Genomic DNA, 19,442 nt, shown 5'->3' with positions numbered 1-19,442 from the left:
AGGTCAACATCTAAACAATGCTGTGTACAGAATCACACAGGTGCTCAATTACGGCATAAACTTACCTTAGACCTTCCATCCGTCATTTTCCTCCTAATTGTGCTCAGAGACACAGAAAACATATCGGCAATTACCCCCGATGGTTATCCCGGACAGCACTAAAGTCCTGAGTGCTGCACCGGGATTTCAAGACGTGGACGACCAACATTTGAAGACTGTTGCTGAATTGATCTTAAACCTTCGACAATGTTGTCATCAATGCTATCATCTAAACGACTCAAAACAGTATCTACTGGTAAATGATCCCTCTCTATCTGATTTGCTTAAATGAGCAGAACTGACTGAAGTTCACACCAGTCCGCCATCCTCCGTGACTTTTGACCTAGCACGCTGTTGCTAGCTGTAGCAGCTGTCCGATGGTAAACAATAAGCCAATAGGTGCAAACGTCCAGCCCACTTACATTGATTGACAGACAAAGTCATTCTGCTGAAAAGTCGCATTATGAAATAAATAGGCCATTGGGAAAAACGGGATTTTGAAATAAGACTGACTTTGAAAATGGGTCATTTTGGAATAAAAACGTCTGGAAATAAATAAAATGTCTCAGGAATAATCTCTATTATTGTGAAAAATAATGACCATGAAATAATATTTCACAATAATACAATTTATATAGCAGAATGCAATATATTTCACAATAATGAGCATTTTTTTTCAAAATGTGTTTCATTATTTCACAATATCATTCTCACATTACATATCTGTGTCTTATTTATTCACATAGTTATTTATTTCATCATGACCTATTTATTTATTTAATTTTGAACACTTTGGAGTTCCATAGTAATTAAGTCATTAAGTGTGATTGGAGAAAAGGAAGTAAATGACCCAAGACAACAAGGGGTATCTTCATAAGGGGTGGCACTTTAGGAAATTTTGGATCTCAAGTCCATAACCTTATTTACAAAATGATTGAGGAAAGTACTGCAATCTTCATCAGAAAGTCACACAGCATGCTGAGTTGGAGGAGAAACAATACAATACTCCTCATGGTATCAAATAGAGCTCTTGAATTACTTTTATGATGATTTATAAGATTATTGAAATAAGAGGATCTAGCCTCTTTGACTGATTCATTATATAAGTAAAGAAGTAATATGTGGTTTGAATGCAAGCAGGTTTGCCTACAGCTAATTAAAGGCAGATCCAGCCCATAATACTGCAGCATGCAGTTTGTGATTTATAGGCTTTCTGCTGTTGAGTTGCAGTTTGATCATCTGATCTCATGGAACAAATGGAACAGGTGCAAACAGCTGTAAAAAGCTGTTCTGCAGCTAACAAAATTAATTTAACATTTTCCAATCTACACACGTTCAAATACTCATTGAGTCTGTGTAGCAAATCAATGAACTCTACAGGCAGGTCACTAAAGGCGCAAAGCAGCAGCAACCTTGGCAAAATGAAAACTATGAAAATCACTTTTTGTTGCATTACAGAGTTCTTGGCTGCCGTTTTACAGATTATTAATTAGAACTTTTTTTCTTAATTTGAATTTCACAGCTCATATGTGTTGAATAAGAGCACTCAGGATGTAGTGAAAAAATATATGTAGTTCAGGCTGAGTCATAGCAAACCTTTCCTCATCAGGTTTAACTGTTATTGAACGTCTTCAGCTCTGGGACTGACCAGAACGGACAGATTAGAAAGAGTTTTTTCAGAGGGACGGGTTCACTAAAGCTCAGGTGTTTGGACATGTACAGGCTTGTATTTTTGACAAAGGATGTTGAAGCTGGCAGGGAGGATGAAAAGAGGACCTCAAGGAAGATTCATGGATCTACTGAAGGAGGACATGCAGAAGGCTGCTGTGTTGGGGAGGATGTTAGGAACAGAGTGATGTGGAGACAGATGATTCGCTGTGGAGACGATAGCAGCCGAAAATTGTGCAAGAAGTGGTCTTGACCATCTGTTGCAGACACCGACAGATGAAGTCCGCTCCTGGGGTGCAGTTCTCTGTGGGTGAGTCCACATGGTCAAAAAATCACAGGCAGGCATCCTCGTGGTCGCTGTGCGACGACAAAACACTAGTGATGTGCGGATCGATCCTGAAATATCGATTCCTCCGATACCAATCATTTATGTTCTAGAATCGATTCTCACATTAAAATATCGATATTTTAGTAATTTAGGGTAAATTTGTAGTTTATCATTAACAGGAACACAGTGGAAAGAAACTATAACATTCAGATTGTCTACATTCAAAGGAACTACTTCCTCTTCCGCCTTTCATAGTCATGTGCGAAATACGGCTGTATAAATGTCTCGCAGCCCCTTCACAACAATGGCTGAGCGTAATTGTGCGGACGTATTTTACCTCCACAAACAGCTGAGACGTGGTTTGCAATACATGTGGCAAAAAAGTGAGGTGTTGTGGCCATACATGCCAACCTTGAGACCTCAGAATTAGGGAGACATTCAAAAGGGCTGTTGGGGGGGTGATAAATACATTTTACAGTGTTTATTTATCGGATAAAATACGTTAAATGTCACCGTTATTATTGGCCGGCCCCGGAAACCGGGCCATTGATATTTACATCAATGATTTAGACTGACTGATTGATGGATGAATAAGAAGCGCCCAATTTTGGCAGAGTTTGACACGCTTTGGAGAAAAGGTAAGAAGGTAATTATAAAACTTTTAAAAGACGGGCGTTCTGACAAACACAGTGCTTCAGAGTAGGCACAGCCGTGGTGAGGCGGCAGGTGAGGGAACGACGACGAGGTACGGTGGAAAGCATACGGCGGAGAGCGCACCGCGGGGACCGGACCACAACGAGGTGAGGACGGCGGAGCGGGCCGGAGGACGCGGAACGGTTCACGGAGGTCACAGCAACACGCGGGGCGGGGATTCCCGGACTGTCCCAAGCACCGGGATGGTTATTTTTACCCTGGCCTAATCTCATCACTTGTTTCAAGGTAAGAAATTACACAAGTGTGTGATGTTTCACTGAGTTTGAAAGAAGGCCTTTTTCACGACAAGATCACTTGTTTAATGTAAAATGGCTGCTACTGCTATTAGATGATCTTTGCCCAAATACCAAGGAAACATTGGAAGGCAAATACAAAAACTCTTGTAGATTTATGAAATTAAATTGAGACAGTATTGATGTCAATCTGCACACATTTGTTTATAAAATATTGTAAAAAAAAAAAAAAAAAAAAAAAAACCCAACAAAAAACATTTGTTTTGCTCTTATAGTTGTGTTGATGAAGCACATGATTCCTGAGAGATCTAAAGCTTAGTTTGACAGACAGGTTTAGGCTAAGTCAGAGTTAGGCTTTAGTTAAATTAGGACATTTAAGTATCTTTAATATCTGCAAGTGCATGCTTTCTGTTAAAACAACTCAGACATCAGCCTTGTCTGTGTCTGTTATGTGAATGTAATGAGAGCATAGAACTCAATTGAAACAGTTTCAGTATCCATGCTATTAGTGAAATAAGAAAAATTGGGTGGAGCATGTCAGATACTTGACTTAATCAACACAGGTGGAACACAGTCAAGTTAATCTGCACAAATACAGCCTCGCCCCCATCCATTTATCTGTTAATCAGAATCCCTCCAGCACTTATCACCAAACTAAAATAACCTTAAACTAATAATACGCTAACATGGGGGGGGGGGGGGGGGGGTGCTTCTCATTCAGCTTTACTAGTGCCCTTGTAAGCATAAAGGCTTGAAGTTTTGATGTTGTTTACATTTTTATCTTGATTTCCTTAGCAAATCATGTCACGGAGAACCACTCCCCTTCAGGATGCCATTAATCACATCCTTGCAAGAAGAGACAAGAATTCAATGTTAGAAATCAAATTTATTAATTCAGTTAAAGGTGAGTTACTTTGACACACTGCAGGCTAGACTGAGGGGTTACGCATCACCAGTGGTGACCTGTACAAACATCAATATAAATTAAAATTAAAGGTATTTTAATAATAATTTAGTTATTAGCGAGCCTGGCTATTTATGTTTTCTGCGCTTGGACATGTTTTCTTTATTATATATGTAGAATTGAAAAAAAGCACAACATTGCATACTTGCAATTTACAGATATACATATTTAATGAATTGATTATTTGCAGTGCTGCCACGCCTGTGTCTCTAATATGGTTGTGTCTTCAGGTCGTGGCATCTTCACTTTAGCCAATTTCAAACAAGGAGACTTCGTGGTCGAGTATAGAGGGGAGCTTATTGATGCAACTGAAGCTGAACACAGACGTAACCTGTACCCCAGCGCATGTTCAGTCTTCATGTTTGAATTCATATGGAAGCAGAAGACATTGTGGTAAATTCAAAATGACTGAATGTTTACATTTCTATTGCAAGGTCAGGATTTCTGAAGCAAACATCTCATATTGCTCTTTAACGAGTCCTTACCTCTGGTACCCGGCCCCGTCAGTCCCCAGAATCTATAGAAGGGGGAGTGACGGACCCGTGGAATAGCGGGATCTCATTCTTACTGAGGCTCCGTCATTTCCCGGTGACCCTGTGGTCCCCGGGAACTCGCAGTACTGGGGACTGACGGGACTCCCACATATGCTGAGGGCCCGTTAGTCCCCGTATTCAGCCTGTGTGTGCCTTCTCTAATACACACTCATGGGCGTAATGTACGGGGTTAGAGGGGTAATAATATAAGCCTACATTTTACAGCTAAGACAGTGTTCTCACGCTGCTGTGAAGATTTAAAAATATAATATAGAGAAAATAATAAGAGAAAATTCAAATGGCCAGGGCTGAATGAGCGGCCCTGTGTCTGTGCGCATTTGGCACATGTGGACACGGAGACTCGTGCACTGTTATACTGTGTCCAAAACTACTGTATAATATGTACAATGCCAAAATAGTACATGTCAAGTGTTCTCTGTCTGTGAGGTAGGTAGATGGATGGCTTGATGGATAGGTGAAAAACCTTTCAACACAAAAAATAAAGAACATTTCATTAATCATTCAGATAAATTAAATGCATTATACAGAAGACAAATGAAATAACAAAAATATACACTTCAGTAAAGCCTCTTTTGTCTAAACTATCATTTATCCTAGTTTTAGTTTTACATTCATTAGTTTTTAAATCAGAGGTGTGTAATGGAGACCAGGGGTTCCATTACCTGGTTGGTATTGTTAATAATAAATTGTTGGATTGGGAATTTAAAATGCGGTAATAAAGAAAACACATTAGTTCTTATGGAGTCTTTTATTAGGTTATTTGACATACGATTAAATTGACAGCTTGTAACAGAAAAGAGACAGTGGGACTGGCCATCCTACCTGTGTCGGAGAAGAGCCAAAGTTAGAGCTGCTTGCAGTTAATCATTTATCAATAACCTAAACATATGTGAAATGAGAACTTGTAAAGGTACTCACCTGTCCTGGTTGCTTCTTGCAGGATGTGGAGCAAAAGAGTGAAAGCGGCTCAATCACCTGTTTAAGAGCTCTTGGAGCAGACCAGTGTGCCAGGTTAGGGAGTGTGGTTAAAGAGGGTTTTAATTTAGATAGAAATGAGTGAAGCTTATGTTATTGGTTTGTTTATAGTATGTGTTGGAAATATGTATATGTTTGTGATGTGCTTTAATGTTATGGTATGTTTGTTTGGGTGGAGGGTTATGTTTCATGTTGATTAGTTAACCCCCATACTTGGGCCATTCCGGATACTCACCTGAAAAGGTAGAGTATAAAAGGAAGCCATTTTGTTTAGTTGTAGTTAGTGTTTTGTGCTGTTATCATGCTCCTTCTTTAATAAAGTGCCAATCCATGGATGTCTTTTACTCCAGTCTCGCGTCATATTATTGGACAGAACCTACGACCGCCGGCCAAAACTGACAAGTGGTGTCAGGAGTGCTGCCTCTAATGAATGAGGTAAATATGATGACGAGAAGTGGAAAGAAGAATGACAGTAATGAAGTGGCAGAGGATTGTGAAGGTGCTACAGCTGATCCAGTGGCTAAAGCAGGAGCTAAACCTGACGATAGACTGGATGAACTGACAGCTCTGGTGAAATCATTGATGCAGTCTCAAGCAACAAGAGACCAGAGAATGGACAGAGAATCAGCCCGACAAGAACAAAGATGGAAAAGTATGCAACATCAGTTTCAGCAAATGCAAGTTCAAGTAAAAGAAATGACAGAACAGCAGCAGGAACAAGAGGACAACCAAATCGAGGAGGGAAGTGAACCTGATGAGGGGCCTAGTCTGACTGGTCAGCAGATGTGGTCTCTGCCAAGACAGGAACCATTTCACCAGAGAGATCCCAAGTTGTTGCCACTCACTCCAGATGATGATATTGAGCATTTTCTCACTACTTTTGAGAGAATGGCTCAAGTTTGCCGTTGGCCGAGAGAAGAATGGGCTGTTCGACTCGTACCTCTGCTCACTGGAAAAGCACGTAGTGCTTATGTGCATATGGACATTGCTGATTCAGAAGTCTATGATAAAGTAAAAGATGCCATTCTTGCTAAATACGAAATAACTGCTGACACATACAGAAGAAGGTTTCGAGCCCTGGATATGCACCCAGGTGAAACTCCAAGAGAACTTTATGTGCGATTAAAAGATATGTTTTACAAATGGGCGAAACCTGAAAAATCTACAGTGAAAGACATTTCTGAACTGATGATCTTGGAGCAGTTTCTGAGGATGGTCCACCCAGATCTGGAGGTGTGGATCAGGGAACGTGCCCCCAAATCTGCAGAGGAGGCCTCACAGCTAGCGGAAATCTTCATCTCTGCCAGAACAGGATCGAGAGGAACCACCTTTGGCCAGGACAGCTTCATGACTGGACAAAGTAAGTCTGATGGGGGTGTAAGGAGTGGTGGTATAGGCCAGAGTAGAAGTTATCCTGGAAGCAGACATTTTGTTTCTGGTAAAAGTAACAACACTAAAAAGTCACATTCAGGTTCAAAATCAGATGTTAGATGTTATCACTGTAACCAGATAGGCCACACTCAGTATACCTGCCCAGCAACAACACAAAGTAGGCCATCCCTTTTGTGCTCAGCCCCCAGACCCACATTGCCAGGTCCTGATCATGAAGCAGTAAGAACAACACCTGTACTTGTTAATGGTCAGCGTGAAGAAGCACTCTTAGATACCGGGAGCTTTCAGTCAGTGGTTTTGGCTAGTTTAGTACCAAGAGAGCTATGGAGTGACACAAGGACTAAAATAAGCTGTGTACATGGTGATGAGAAGGATTATCCCATGGCTGAGGTGTATTTGACTGTAGGTGGCCAGACATTTCTCCTGCCAGTGGCTTTAGCACCCAGACTACCATATGCAGTGATATTGGGCTTAGATATACCTACACTGTTAGATTTGGTGTCTAATGAAGTTCCGGGACATTCGCATACAGTTCATGTAGATCAAGACCACAACTTACAGAAGCAAGACATTATTCTGCAGGCACAGCCAGAAAGTGCAATCCCCAGTTTGATCACCACAAGAGCTCAGAGTGCGAGTGACCCGTTAAAAGAGCTACCTTTCTATGATGAAGAATTAGAAGTAAGCCCAGCAAAACCAGCTAAATCTCGAGCGCAACGACGAAGAGAAAAATTTAGGGGTTCATCCAGGTTAGAGGGTGTAGACCAGAGCCCCAACCTCCCTCTGGAACTTGACATCCCACCAGATATCTCTTCACTTCAACAGGCAGATCCATCATTAAAATCCTGGTTTGATAAGGTGTCTGAGGTTGATGGACAGATGCAAGGGAAAGTAGATGTGTTGGCAGATGCAACCTATGTGCTGAGAAATGGTGTCCTTTATGAGTGTAAAGGCAAGACTGAAGCCATAGCATTACCACAGGCACTAAGAAACAAAGTCATGGAACTTGGTCATTCTGTACCTTGGGCAGGCCATCTTGGTTTTCAGAAATCTTTACATAGGATTGCAAGCCGTTTTGTCTGGCCTGGCATGTACACTCAACTACAGCAGTTTTGTAAGTCGTGTCAGATATGTCAGCTCACCCTAAATAAAGGAGTGGCCCGTGCCCATCTTCAGCCATTGCCTGTCATAGATACACCTTTCGAAAGGATAGGAATGGATGTAGTGGGGCCCCTTGAAAGAAGCTCATCAGGTAATCGTTACATCTTGGTCATTTGTGATTATGCCACTCGTTATCCTGAAGCTTTCCCCCTAAGATCAGTGAAAGCGAGACAGGTTGCCAATTGTCTCCTGCAGTTGTTTTCTAGAGTAGGTATAGCTAAAGAGGTCCTGACAGACTGTGGCACAAATTTCCAGTCTAAATTTCTACAGCAGGTATATAGATTACTTGGTATAAAAGGTATTAAAACCACACCTTACCACCCCCAGTCAGATGGACTAGTAGAGCGTTTTAACCAGACACTAAAGAACATGCTGTGCAAATTTGTAACAGAGACTGGCTCAGACTGGGATCAGTGGCTGCCTTACTTGTTGTTTGCCTATCGCGAAGTGCCACAGGCCTCTACAGGATTTTCACCATTTGAACTGCTTTATGGCCGTCAAGTGAGAGGTCCACTCGACCTGCTGAAAGAACAATGGGAGAATCCAGAGCCTGATGGAGATAATGTAATAGCTTATGTGCTGAAAATGAGAGAGCGACTAGAACAAATGACAATACTGGCACAGCAAAACATGAAAGTGGCTCAAAACAAGCAGAAAACCTGGTATGATAGGAAGGCCAGGGAAAGGACGTTCCAACCAGGACAGCATGTGTTGCTGTTGCTTCCTACGACAGACAGCAAACTGCTAGCCAGGTGGCAAGGCCCCTACAAAATTACAAAACGTCTTGGCAATGTTAACTATGAGCTGTACATGCCTGACAGGAGGAAGAAACATCAGGTCTTCCATATTAACCTGTTAAAAGAATTCACGCAGCAGCAGCAGCAGCAACCCATCACGCAGCAGCAGCAAGTGCCAATGCAGTCCACGCAGCAGGTAAAACAGCATTGTCTTGTTCGGGTAGTCAAGGATGAAGAGGAGGGAGAACAGTTTTTTCCCACAGGCAAATCAGGGCCAAGTTTAGTGTCACTGACCCATCTTAAGCCCTCCCAGCAGGGAGATTTAAGGGCTCTTCTGGATCCAAATTTGTTCCAGGAAAAACCTGGTTTTACAAAACTGGTACAACACAAAGTCCACTTGAGGGATAATGCTCCACCCCGTAGAAAATTCTATAGGATTCCTGAACGCCTGGTTTCACAGCTGAAGAAAGAAATCGACCTAATGTTGTCACTTGGGATAATTGAAACATCAGCAAGTGAATGGTGCAGCCCAATTGTTCTGGTCCCAAAAAAGGATGGAACATTGAGGTTTTGCATTGACTTGAGATATCTGAACTCTGTCTCAAAGTTTGACCCCTATCCAATGCCTCGTATTGATGAGCTCTTGGAAAGGGTGGGGAGAAGTAAGTTCATTACCACTCTTGACCTAAGCAAGGGCTACTGGCAGGTGGCCCTAGCTCCAGAGGCAAAGGAACTGACGGCCTTCAAAACCCCGTTTGGGCTGTTTCAGTTCAGGGTGATGCCGTTTGGTCTCCAAGGGGCACCAGCAACGTTTCAGCGGCTGATGGACCAGGTCTTGAGGGATGTGTCAGACTTTGCTGCAGCATACCTAGATGATGTTGTGATATTTAGTCAGACCTGGGAGCAGCATGTGGCTCACCTGCGACGCGTTCTAAAGTTAATCAAATCTGCTGGTCTTACTATCAATCCTCACAAGTGTAAGATCGCACAGAGGCAGGTGGAGTACCTTGGATATGTGGTTGGACATGGACAGGTGAAGCCTCAGGTGGGGAAAATGGAGGCAATCCATGCATATCCAGTTCCTACAACCAAGAAGGAGGTGCGGGCATTTATAGGCTTAGTGGGCTGGTACAGTAAATTCATCCCCCACTTTGCAGAGAGGGCAGCACCTCTCACGGATTTGACAAAAGCGTCGGCGCCGAATAAGGTCAAGTGGACAAAAGACTGTGACAGAGCTTTCATTGACCTTAAGTCAGCCATCACAAGTGATTCTGTTCTACACAGCCCGGATTTTGCTCAGCCTTTCACACTGCAGACAGATGCTTCTGGAGTAGGCTTGGGAGCCGTGCTGCTGCGGGAGGTGGAGGGAGTGAGGCGCCCGGTTGTTTTCCTCAGCAGAAAGCTTCAGGACAGAGAGTCTAGATACTCCACCGTGGAAAAGGAGTGTCTTGCTATGAAGTGGGCGGTGGAGTCACTGAGGTACTATCTTCTAGGCAGACATTTTACCCTGGAGACAGACCACCGTGCCCTTCAGTGGCTGCACAAGATGAAGGAGACCAACATGCGTGTTGCGAGATGGTATTTGTCATTGCAACCCTATGATTTCACAGTGCGGTATCGTCCAGGCAAATCTGTGTTGCAGACTGTCTTTCACATATGTATGAAGTTTGAAGTACAGTAGTCTAAGGAGAAGGGGGGAGGAAATGTAATGGAGACCAGGGGTTCCATTACCTGGTTGGTATTGTTAATAATAAATTGTTGGATTGGGAATTTAAAATGCGGTAATAAAGAAAACACATTAGTTCTTATGGAGTCTTTTATTAGGTTATTTGACATACGATTAAATTGACAGCTTGTAACAGAAAAGAGACAGTGGGACTGGCCATCCTACCTGTGTCGGAGAAGAGCCAAAGTTAGAGCTGCTTGCAGTTAATCATTTATCAATAACCTAAACATATGTGAAATGAGAACTTGTAAAGGTACTCACCTGTCCTGGTTGCTTCTTGCAGGATGTGGAGCAAAAGAGTGAAAGCGGCTCAATCACCTGTTTAAGAGCTCTTGGAGCAGACCAGTGTGCCAGGTTAGGGAGTGTGGTTAAAGAGGGTTTTAATTTAGATAGAAATGAGTGAAGCTTATGTTATTGGTTTGTTTATAGTATGTGTTGGAAATATGTATATGTTTGTGATGTGCTTTAATGTTATGGTATGTTTGTTTGGGTGGAGGGTTATGTTTCATGTTGATTAGTTAACCCCCATACTTGGGCCATTCCGGATACTCACCTGAAAAGGTAGAGTATAAAAGGAAGCCATTTTGTTTAGTTGTAGTTAGTGTTTTGTGCTGTTATCATGCTCCTTCTTTAATAAAGTGCCAATCCATGGATGTCTTTTACTCCAGTCTCGCGTCATATTATTGGACAGAACCTATGACCGCCGGCCAAAACTGACAAGGTGAGTAATTTCAAACAACAAAGATGAAATAAACTGTGGTCTACCTTGCACTTTTTACACTTTCTGTAACAATTACATTTTTAAAGTATACATTTTAGAGTTTACAAATATTTTAATAAAGACTGAAACCAAGGATTTTCTTTTACAAAGAATTATTTTCCTTAAATTAAACCAAACATATACACTAGTTTTAAGATTTAACCAAGGATTTGGGGTAATTACTTTTAGTATTAATTAACATAAGTGTGGGAAACACTATCTACATAAACAGTTTATTCAAACTTAAACATTTATTTTAATATCAATATAATTTTTTAAACTTAAATGCAATAACTATTTCCCAAAGCATAAATACATTTCCACAATTGAGCTTCCATAGTTCCCAAACATAAGCAGCAAATATGAGTCCGAGCTTACCGATAGCCTGTCTAACTCAAAGTCTTCCTCACAGTGGAAAGTGGATTGTGCTTGGTTTGCTGTCCTCTCAGTATGTCACACTCAGGTCAAATGACTGCTGCATGCATTTTAAGGTCTACTAGGCACGCCCGCCCTTGATTGCTCTAATTCAACTCACCTGGCGGAGCAGTGCGCACCAGGCTGCGCTTAGCTGTAGATTGCACAAGGTCTAATCAGTGGCCACGCGCAAGCAGCAGCACAGAGCAGGTAGTGGGCAAGAGGAGGAAGAGAAGAGTAACAGCCACACCTACTAGGTCAGCGCGACAGTACAACAAAACCACGTTTAAGCTCTAAGCACAAGTAGAAGCGCAAACATTTATCTCAGTCAGAAAGCAACGCGTCCTTGACTGATGGACCCTCTTTAACTTATCAACTATGCATTTAACAACTAAACTTGTATTGGATGTTGTGTTTGTGTTGGTGCTTAAAAATTATAGTATAGTTCATAGGCGTGTCACTATAAATGTTTGTTTAATGTATGTTTCCAAATTTGCAGTATTGATGGAGCACTTGAAGATGGGTCATTTGGGCGACTAGTAAACGATGAACACAGGACACCAAATTGCAGAATGAAGTTGATTGAAGCAGAAGGGAAGCCACATCTCTGCCTTTTTGCACTGAAGGAAATTGCGGCAGGAAGTGAAATTACTTATGACTATGGTGGGAAAGAATGGCCCTGGCGGAAAAAGGTGGGTCATTTAAAAAAAATTTTCCCCCTATGAATTGTTGTTTAAAACCTACATATCTAGATGTCACAATTAGGGCTGCAACTAACGATTATTTCAATAATCGATTAGTTCTCGATTAATCGATTAGTTGTTTCAGCCCTAGTCACAATATTTAAATGTCCTCTTGGTGGTATTCAATCTAAATCTTGAATTTGTATGACTTTCCCAAGTGATGATTGCAAGCTTATCTGTTTTGTGTCCCCTCCACAAGTGTGTTTTACTGAGTGGCCACACACTGGAGGTGAAACAGTGAAAGCATCAGTTTGAGCTCAGACGTCATTATGAGGCTGATGGACAGTGTCCTTGAAAACCTTGGGTTTTTCTGTGTCAGACATATACATGCACCTTTTACTCACAGTCACTTTAGCTTCTTAGTATTGTCTTACTTTGGCTTCACTTAACTAGGTAAGGGTTAATCACTCTGTTTCCTTGCAGTTAGGGTGAGAGTTAGAACTGTATTTAACTGAAGGTGAAACAGAAAATGCTTAACTATGTGTGTGTGTCTGACACAGACAAACTCAAGGTATGTGAGAACACTGTCCTGACACCTGAGCTCAAACTGAGTCTTTCACTGTTTCATCTCCAGTGTTTGGCATACTCAGAAAAACACACGGGTTGAGGGGACACTGGTTAGAAAAGACCACTCGTAGTGGATTAAATACATTTCCACTGTAGCTGCCAGATGTTTACAATATTTGTTCTACTTTTCATACCCAGCTAAAGATCACAAGCATTCCTTCTGGTCAACAGTGTGTTGCAGAGCCTATTGCTCATGACGTGGAGCACCATGTGATCTCTACAGACTCATTCACAGGTGAGTCCCTGCTTGAGTAAGCACTACATGTTAAACCCTGGGGTCTTGCAAAGCACTATGCCTCCATGTGTTGTGTTCTCTTCTACAGACAGAGAATTAAGAGCAGAGTGTCAGTCATCTAGACCTACAGCAGACAACTCTGAGCATGAGGTTAGCATGGATTCATCTGTTTACTAAAGATTGTATCAATGTGTAGTTTGGTAAATAGTGTGGTTTGTAAAGATCATGTTTATCAATTGATTACAATTATACTGCATGTACAGTCTTTAAATCATTGTAAGTACAGGTAGTCATCATTTAACATTGCATTTACCTCTCAACATCATTTGGGTGTTTTAAGGTTTGACTGAGAGTGTCCCTCTTGATCAGATGGACACTGTACCATTGATGCTTGTTCATCTTTGCATCTTTTTAGGTGCATTCTGTTGGAGGTCAGCGTGGCACTTCTTCTCTGAAAGAGTTAATTGGTGAAGTTGGTGTCCAGTATCAGGAGTTGTCACCCCAAGCGTTCTCAGAAGAACTTACCAGTGGTCAGTTTTGAGTAAATGTTGTTAACTTCTGGCAATGCATGACATGCCTGAAGGTTTGCTGCATGAAAAATGTGCCAGTATTGGGACATTTCTGATGATTCTATAGTGTCTTGATGGATATTTTGAGTAGAATTGTAACAGTCAGGGATGTGAATTGATTGCGTTATGCGTAGATGTGTTTTTTTTTTTTTGACTTAACGAAAGTCAAGCACTGAATCTCCTTGTGTTCCCTTGTACAGAGAGCAAATCGAAAGAGGTGCCACAATCATCCAGAGCTGTGCCTAACGACTCTGCTTGTGAGGTGAGTTGAAATTGACCTTTGTTTTAAAATTGACCAATGGTTAGAAGTGTTATGGTGTTTACATGAAACTCCATTTTGAGTATTTTAGCAAACATCTGGCAGCGGTGGTGGAAATGTCCTCTATTTAGAACAGGAGGTCTTTTCTAACCACAGTGTCCCCTTAACAAGTGTGTTTTACTGAGTGGCCACACACTGGAGGTGAAACAGTGAAAGCATCAGTTTGAGCTCAGACGTCATTATGAGGCTGATGGACAGTGTCCTTGAAAACCTTGGGTTTTTCTGTGTCAGACATATACATGCACCTTTTACTCACAGTCACTTTAGCTTCTTAGTATTTTACTTTTGCTTCATCTAAATAGATTCCCCTCTCTCTAACTCACAAATCTCAGGAATTGAATAGATATGCTTCACTATTTTATCTAAAAAGTAACTCCTATCTCCCTTTCCATCTCTCCTGAAGGATTGGTAGAAAATATGTAAAATGGTCAAACATTATTTTTAATTCGTCATAAAATATTTGGGTAACAATGTTTTATGTTTCATTTCATGTTTTTAATTTTTTCCAGTGTACAATTCATAGGCTGGTATTTGAATCGGTGAAACTTGACAAATGCGGGATATGCCATTCACCTTTGACAGCTATCAGATGGCACGGTCTAAGATGCAAGCGTAAGTGTATTATTTATCTTGTGTTAATTAATGCATTTTTTCACTATACTATAAGTTACCATGAGTCAGGTCTACATTTTCATATGTAAAGAATAAAAAAAATCACTTCAAAGTTTTATCAATTCAAACCATTGCAATGATACACAGTGTAATGGCAGATACTATCACATATCATGCATTTGAGTTTGTCTGCTTAGTGTGGCAGAGAACAGAGAGCATACTGTAATAATGTATATTGCCCTCTTACTCTTTGTTGATTAGACTGTTGAACTTTACAACTTTAAATCTTTGTTTCACTCTTTCAACATCAAGCTCATATAAGCTAAATAAGCATCTCACCGCGCGCAAGGCATGCCGGTCCGGGTCAAGGGTCACGACTACCCGGCGTGCATCGTAAACAGAAAACACTGCCGCGTGTGATAGCGATATTGAATATTTTGAGCGTCCTAAAGTCAATGTTTTAAAAGAATTTGGTACGAAACGGGGATACAGTGCTGCTGGGAAGAGAAAGAAAGAATTCGTGGCCCTCGCTTGGGCGTTTTCACTACAAAAAGCCCCTATAGTTTTAACAAAACAGCAGGAGCGGGAGGCTATGCTACCTTGGATATAAGTCTCTGCTCGAGATCGAGACTGACAGTTGTCAGATGACAATTCCAGATCCCTTAGAGCTGAGGGAAGGTTGGTACAATGAATCGACAGCTGCAAATAAACTTTCACTTTCAAAGCCTCATATCCGGAGCCATCAGCCTCTGTGGTGCCCGGAGACGCTCGTGCGGGGTTTGGCCACTGACGTCTGGCAACCCTGGCACAGCACTTCCCCGTAGGCCTATATCCATGGATGTATTAAAAGAACCAAGCCTATATCTGACGGAGAAGTATAATTCAGCCTTTGCATCGTGGGTAGTGGTGTACTCTGACCCGGCCGCGCCGTGCATGCGTACTGACAATGCTGATTTAGCTTATTTGTGATGTTACAATGCAAAAACCACAGTTCCTGATTTGATCTGTTATATAAAGATAAAGCAAAATGCACAAATGTTTAATTATATTTAAGAGAGTATCAACATGTATGAAGTAAACTGCCCTCAAGTCTGTTTGTCATTCTGTAATTACACATATACACACAAACTTGGAAGATGATGTTTGATGATAATAAACCCTTTGAGTAAACATTGCATCAAACTTGCAAACTTCTTACAATGTCAATATAGGAAGCCCAATAAGGTACTGGGTCTGATTAATCCAGACCTATTCCAATAGATCAATCAGGCAATTTGCAATACAAATGCTTGATGGTGTCTCTACACATTTTCCAATGACTTTTTAGTAGAAGTCCTTTTCATCTCAATCCTTATTAATGTAGGATAAACATTTTAGCTTTTCTGTTTCTCATTAGATCATTCTGCCAGAAGTCTTTGAGCCAAGAATGCATTCTGAAACATGGGCTATGTGGCCCATAATGAGTAGTTTGGTCAGGTCAATTTAATTTAAGGTCAATTTAAGAGAGATAGATATAGATAGATAGATATCTATCTCTATCTCGTCTCCGAGACTGCAGCTCAAGGTACGTTTTCAATGCTGTACTCAAAGTTTGCCCAACATATCTTATGTAATGAGCGGGGATCTGTGAGTTACTCCTGTTCAGAGACAAGTCCAGTGAAATGTGCAGTAACGTATTTTAACAGCGCACATCACGTATGATAACGATGCTGTCTTGTTTCATTAATGCCACTTGCATCTCTGTTTTTCATTGCATTAAAAATGAAATCAGACTTTACTATTAACACTACTATGCTCATTACGATAACCTGGGATTGTGAATAGAACAATATTACTAACCATCAGTACATTTTTACATGGTCGATTGTTAGTTGTTCCATTCCTAATTGTGACACTAATGCTTTATGACTAGTATTTTGATGCTTCATCAGTTTTGGCCAAGCAAGATTTGGCCTGTGCAAAATCTACATCATTTCCCAGTAAACTTATTACCCAAGGTATTGTTGACTTCATCCAGTTCAGCAGCATTGCCATGTGTATAGTTAGTATAACAGAACTGGCTGTCACTGTCCCCTCTGTGCCCATGGTGTTTGATTGGTAGGCAGAAAGCCTCTTTAAGCCCATACATTTATACTGTGCAATTTTTTTTTTTTTTTTTTTAGATGACCAGGGGAATGATGCCTGTGTGACTTCTGGTTCACCTCCTGTCCCTGACTCAGTTACTAAAGGTATGATATAAATCAGATGCCATGTCCATCACTAGGCACTATGTGCAGTCAACACCAACATCATGTGGTTAGACATTATATAACATATAAAGAAGCTGAATGTATTTTGTGTTTACCAAGCAGTGTGATGAACTATCATGTTAATGAAAACAATCAAACTTTAAATTTTATCAGGTCTACAGTCTATTTATTATCACACACAATTTGTTTAGACAAGTACCAGCTTGTTTTCAGTTTTGAACACCATCTCTACCTACAGTGGGGCAAAAAAGTATTTAGTCAGCCACCGATTGTGCAAGTTCCCCCACTTAAAATGATGACAGAGGTCAGTAATTTGCACCAGAGGTACACTTCAACTGTGAGAGACAGAATGTGAAAAAAAAATCCATGAATTCACATGGTAGGATTTGTAAAGAATTTATTCGTAAATCAGGGTGGAAAATAAGTATTTGGTCACCTCAAACATGGAAAATCTCTGGCTCTCACAGACCTGTAACGTCTTCTGTAAGAAGCTTTTCTGTCCCCCACTCGTTACCTGTATGAATGGCACCTGTTTGAACTCATCATCTGTATAAAAGACACCTGTCCACAGCCTCAAACAGTCAGACTCCAAACTCCGCCATGGCCAAGACCAAAGAGCTTTCGAAGGACACCAGGAAAAGTATTGTAGACCTGCACCAGACTGGGAAGAGTGAATCTACAATAGGCAAGCAGCTTGGTGTGAAGAAATCAACTGTGGGAGCAATCATCAGAAAATGGAAGACATACAAGACCACTGATAATCTCCCTCGATCTGGGGCTCCACACAAGATCTCATCCCGTGGGGTCAAAATGATCATGAGAACGGTGAGCAAAGATCCCAGAACCACACGGGGGGACCTGGTGAATGACCTGCAGAGAGCTGGGACCAAAGTAACAAAGGTCACCGTCAGTAACACACTACAACGGCAGGGAATCAAATCCCGCAGTGCCAGACGTGTTCCGCTGCTGAAGCCAGTGCATGTCCAGGCCCGTCTGAAGTTTGCCAGAGAGCACATGGATGATACAGCAGAGGATTGGGAGAATGTCATGTGGTCAGATGAAACCAAAGTAGAACTTTTTGGTATAAACTCAACTCGTCGTGTTTGGAGGAAGAAGAATACTGAGTTGCATCCCAAGAACACCATACCTACTGTGAAGCATGGGGGTGGAAACATCATGCTATGGGGCTGTTTTTCTGCCAAGGGGACAGGACGACTGATCCGTGTTAAGGACAGAATGAATGGGGCCATGTATCGTGAGATTTTGAGCCAAAACCTCCTTCCATCAGTGAGAATTTTGAAGATGAAACGAGGCTGGGTCTTCCAACATGACAATGATCCAAAACACACCGCCCGGGCAACAAAGGAGTGGCTCCGTAAGAAGCATTTGAAAGTCCTGGAGTGGCCTAGCCAGTCTCCAGATCTCAACCCCATAGAAAATCTGTGGCGGGAGTTGAAAGTCCGTGTTGCTCGGCGACAGCCCCAAAACATCACTGCTCTCGAGAAGATCTGCATGGAGGAATGGGCCAAAATACCAGCTACTGTGTGTGCAAACCTGGTAAAGACCTATAGTAAACGTTTGACCTCTGTTATTGCCAACAAAGGTTATGTTACAAAGTATTGAGTTGTATTTTTTGTTATTGACCAAATACTTATTTTCCACCCTGATTTACGAATAAATTCTTTACAAATCCTACCATGTGGATTCATGGATTTTTTTTTTTTTTTCACATTCTGTCTCTCACAGTTGAAGTGTACCTCTGGTGCAAATTACTGACCTCTGTCATCATTTTAAGTGGGGGAACTTGCACAATCGGTGGCTGACTAAATACTTTTTTGCCCCACTGTACAAGTGCATCTCACATGATCTTTTTAAACTTCAAATTTGTTTTGTTTTATTGAACAGGTTTATGTGTTTCATCAAGGCGGTGTGTGAAGAGACCATGGTCTGAGGAGGAGATAGGAGCGGTGATGAAACATATGAAGCCTTTTATTGAAAACGGTATCACTGTCACCAACCAGCAGTGTCTGAAGTGCAAAGAAAAGGAACAACCTATCTTGGAGACGAGATCTATTCAAAACATTCGAGATTTTGTGCGCAACAGAGGACTGGCCTTTAAAAAAAATAAATAAATGTTAAACACTAAATGCACTTTTTGACAGTCTGAGCCTTTACCTTTCTGGGCCTGATTTCAAGGTTAGTGTTCTCCATTCAAAAAGTATGTAGTTGACTTCACTGTGCTCACAGGAAGTGTTTTGTTTTGATGTGTGGTTAGCCTGAGTCTTTTAATGCCAGGATTCACTTTTATTTTCCTTCAATAATTGTTACAATGCTGTCCTTTTAAGGAATTGATTATTGAGTTGGTTATATTAAATATAGTTCAGTAATTCAACAAATGTGTTATGTGTTGATATAAGTCATGGTGTCAGCCCGACTCACCCCTGGTGTGCAAAGGTGCTGTTTTATTGGTCAGCCACTCAGTG

General features: G+C 41.3%; 1 protein-coding gene across 2 annotated transcripts; it reads left to right on the top strand.

The window, feature by feature from the left end:
- Positions 1 to 2,730: 2,730 nt before the first annotated feature.
- LOC120744418 lies at positions 2,731 to 19,360 on the top strand. Of its 2 annotated transcripts, XM_040048804.1 has the most exons (11): positions 2,735 to 2,974; positions 3,778 to 3,886; positions 4,177 to 4,339; positions 12,165 to 12,357; positions 13,114 to 13,210; positions 13,299 to 13,360; positions 13,626 to 13,740; positions 13,980 to 14,041; positions 14,608 to 14,710; positions 16,873 to 16,938; positions 18,865 to 19,360. In XM_040048804.1, exons 2-11 carry the CDS (start codon positions 3,784 to 3,786, stop codon positions 19,089 to 19,091), a joined length of 1,191 nt encoding a protein of 396 aa, XP_039904738.1. In that variant the 5' UTR covers positions 2,735 to 2,974; positions 3,778 to 3,783; the 3' UTR covers positions 19,092 to 19,360. The 2 variants fall into 2 exon arrangements, with proteins under 2 accessions (XP_039904739.1, XP_039904738.1); XM_040048805.1 differs by lacking the exon at positions 14,608 to 14,710 and having other exon boundaries at positions 2,731 to 2,974; positions 18,865 to 18,983.
- The last annotated feature ends 82 nt before the right edge of the window (positions 19,361 to 19,442 follow it).

Source organism: Simochromis diagramma, unplaced genomic scaffold, assembly GCF_900408965.1.
Source record: "Simochromis diagramma unplaced genomic scaffold, fSimDia1.1 OVJJ01000189.1, whole genome shotgun sequence".
Classification (NCBI taxonomy): Eukaryota; Metazoa; Chordata; class Actinopteri; order Cichliformes; family Cichlidae; genus Simochromis; species Simochromis diagramma.
The sequence above is the reverse complement of the archived record's forward strand: the minus strand, read 5'-3'. Positions and strand labels throughout refer to the sequence as shown.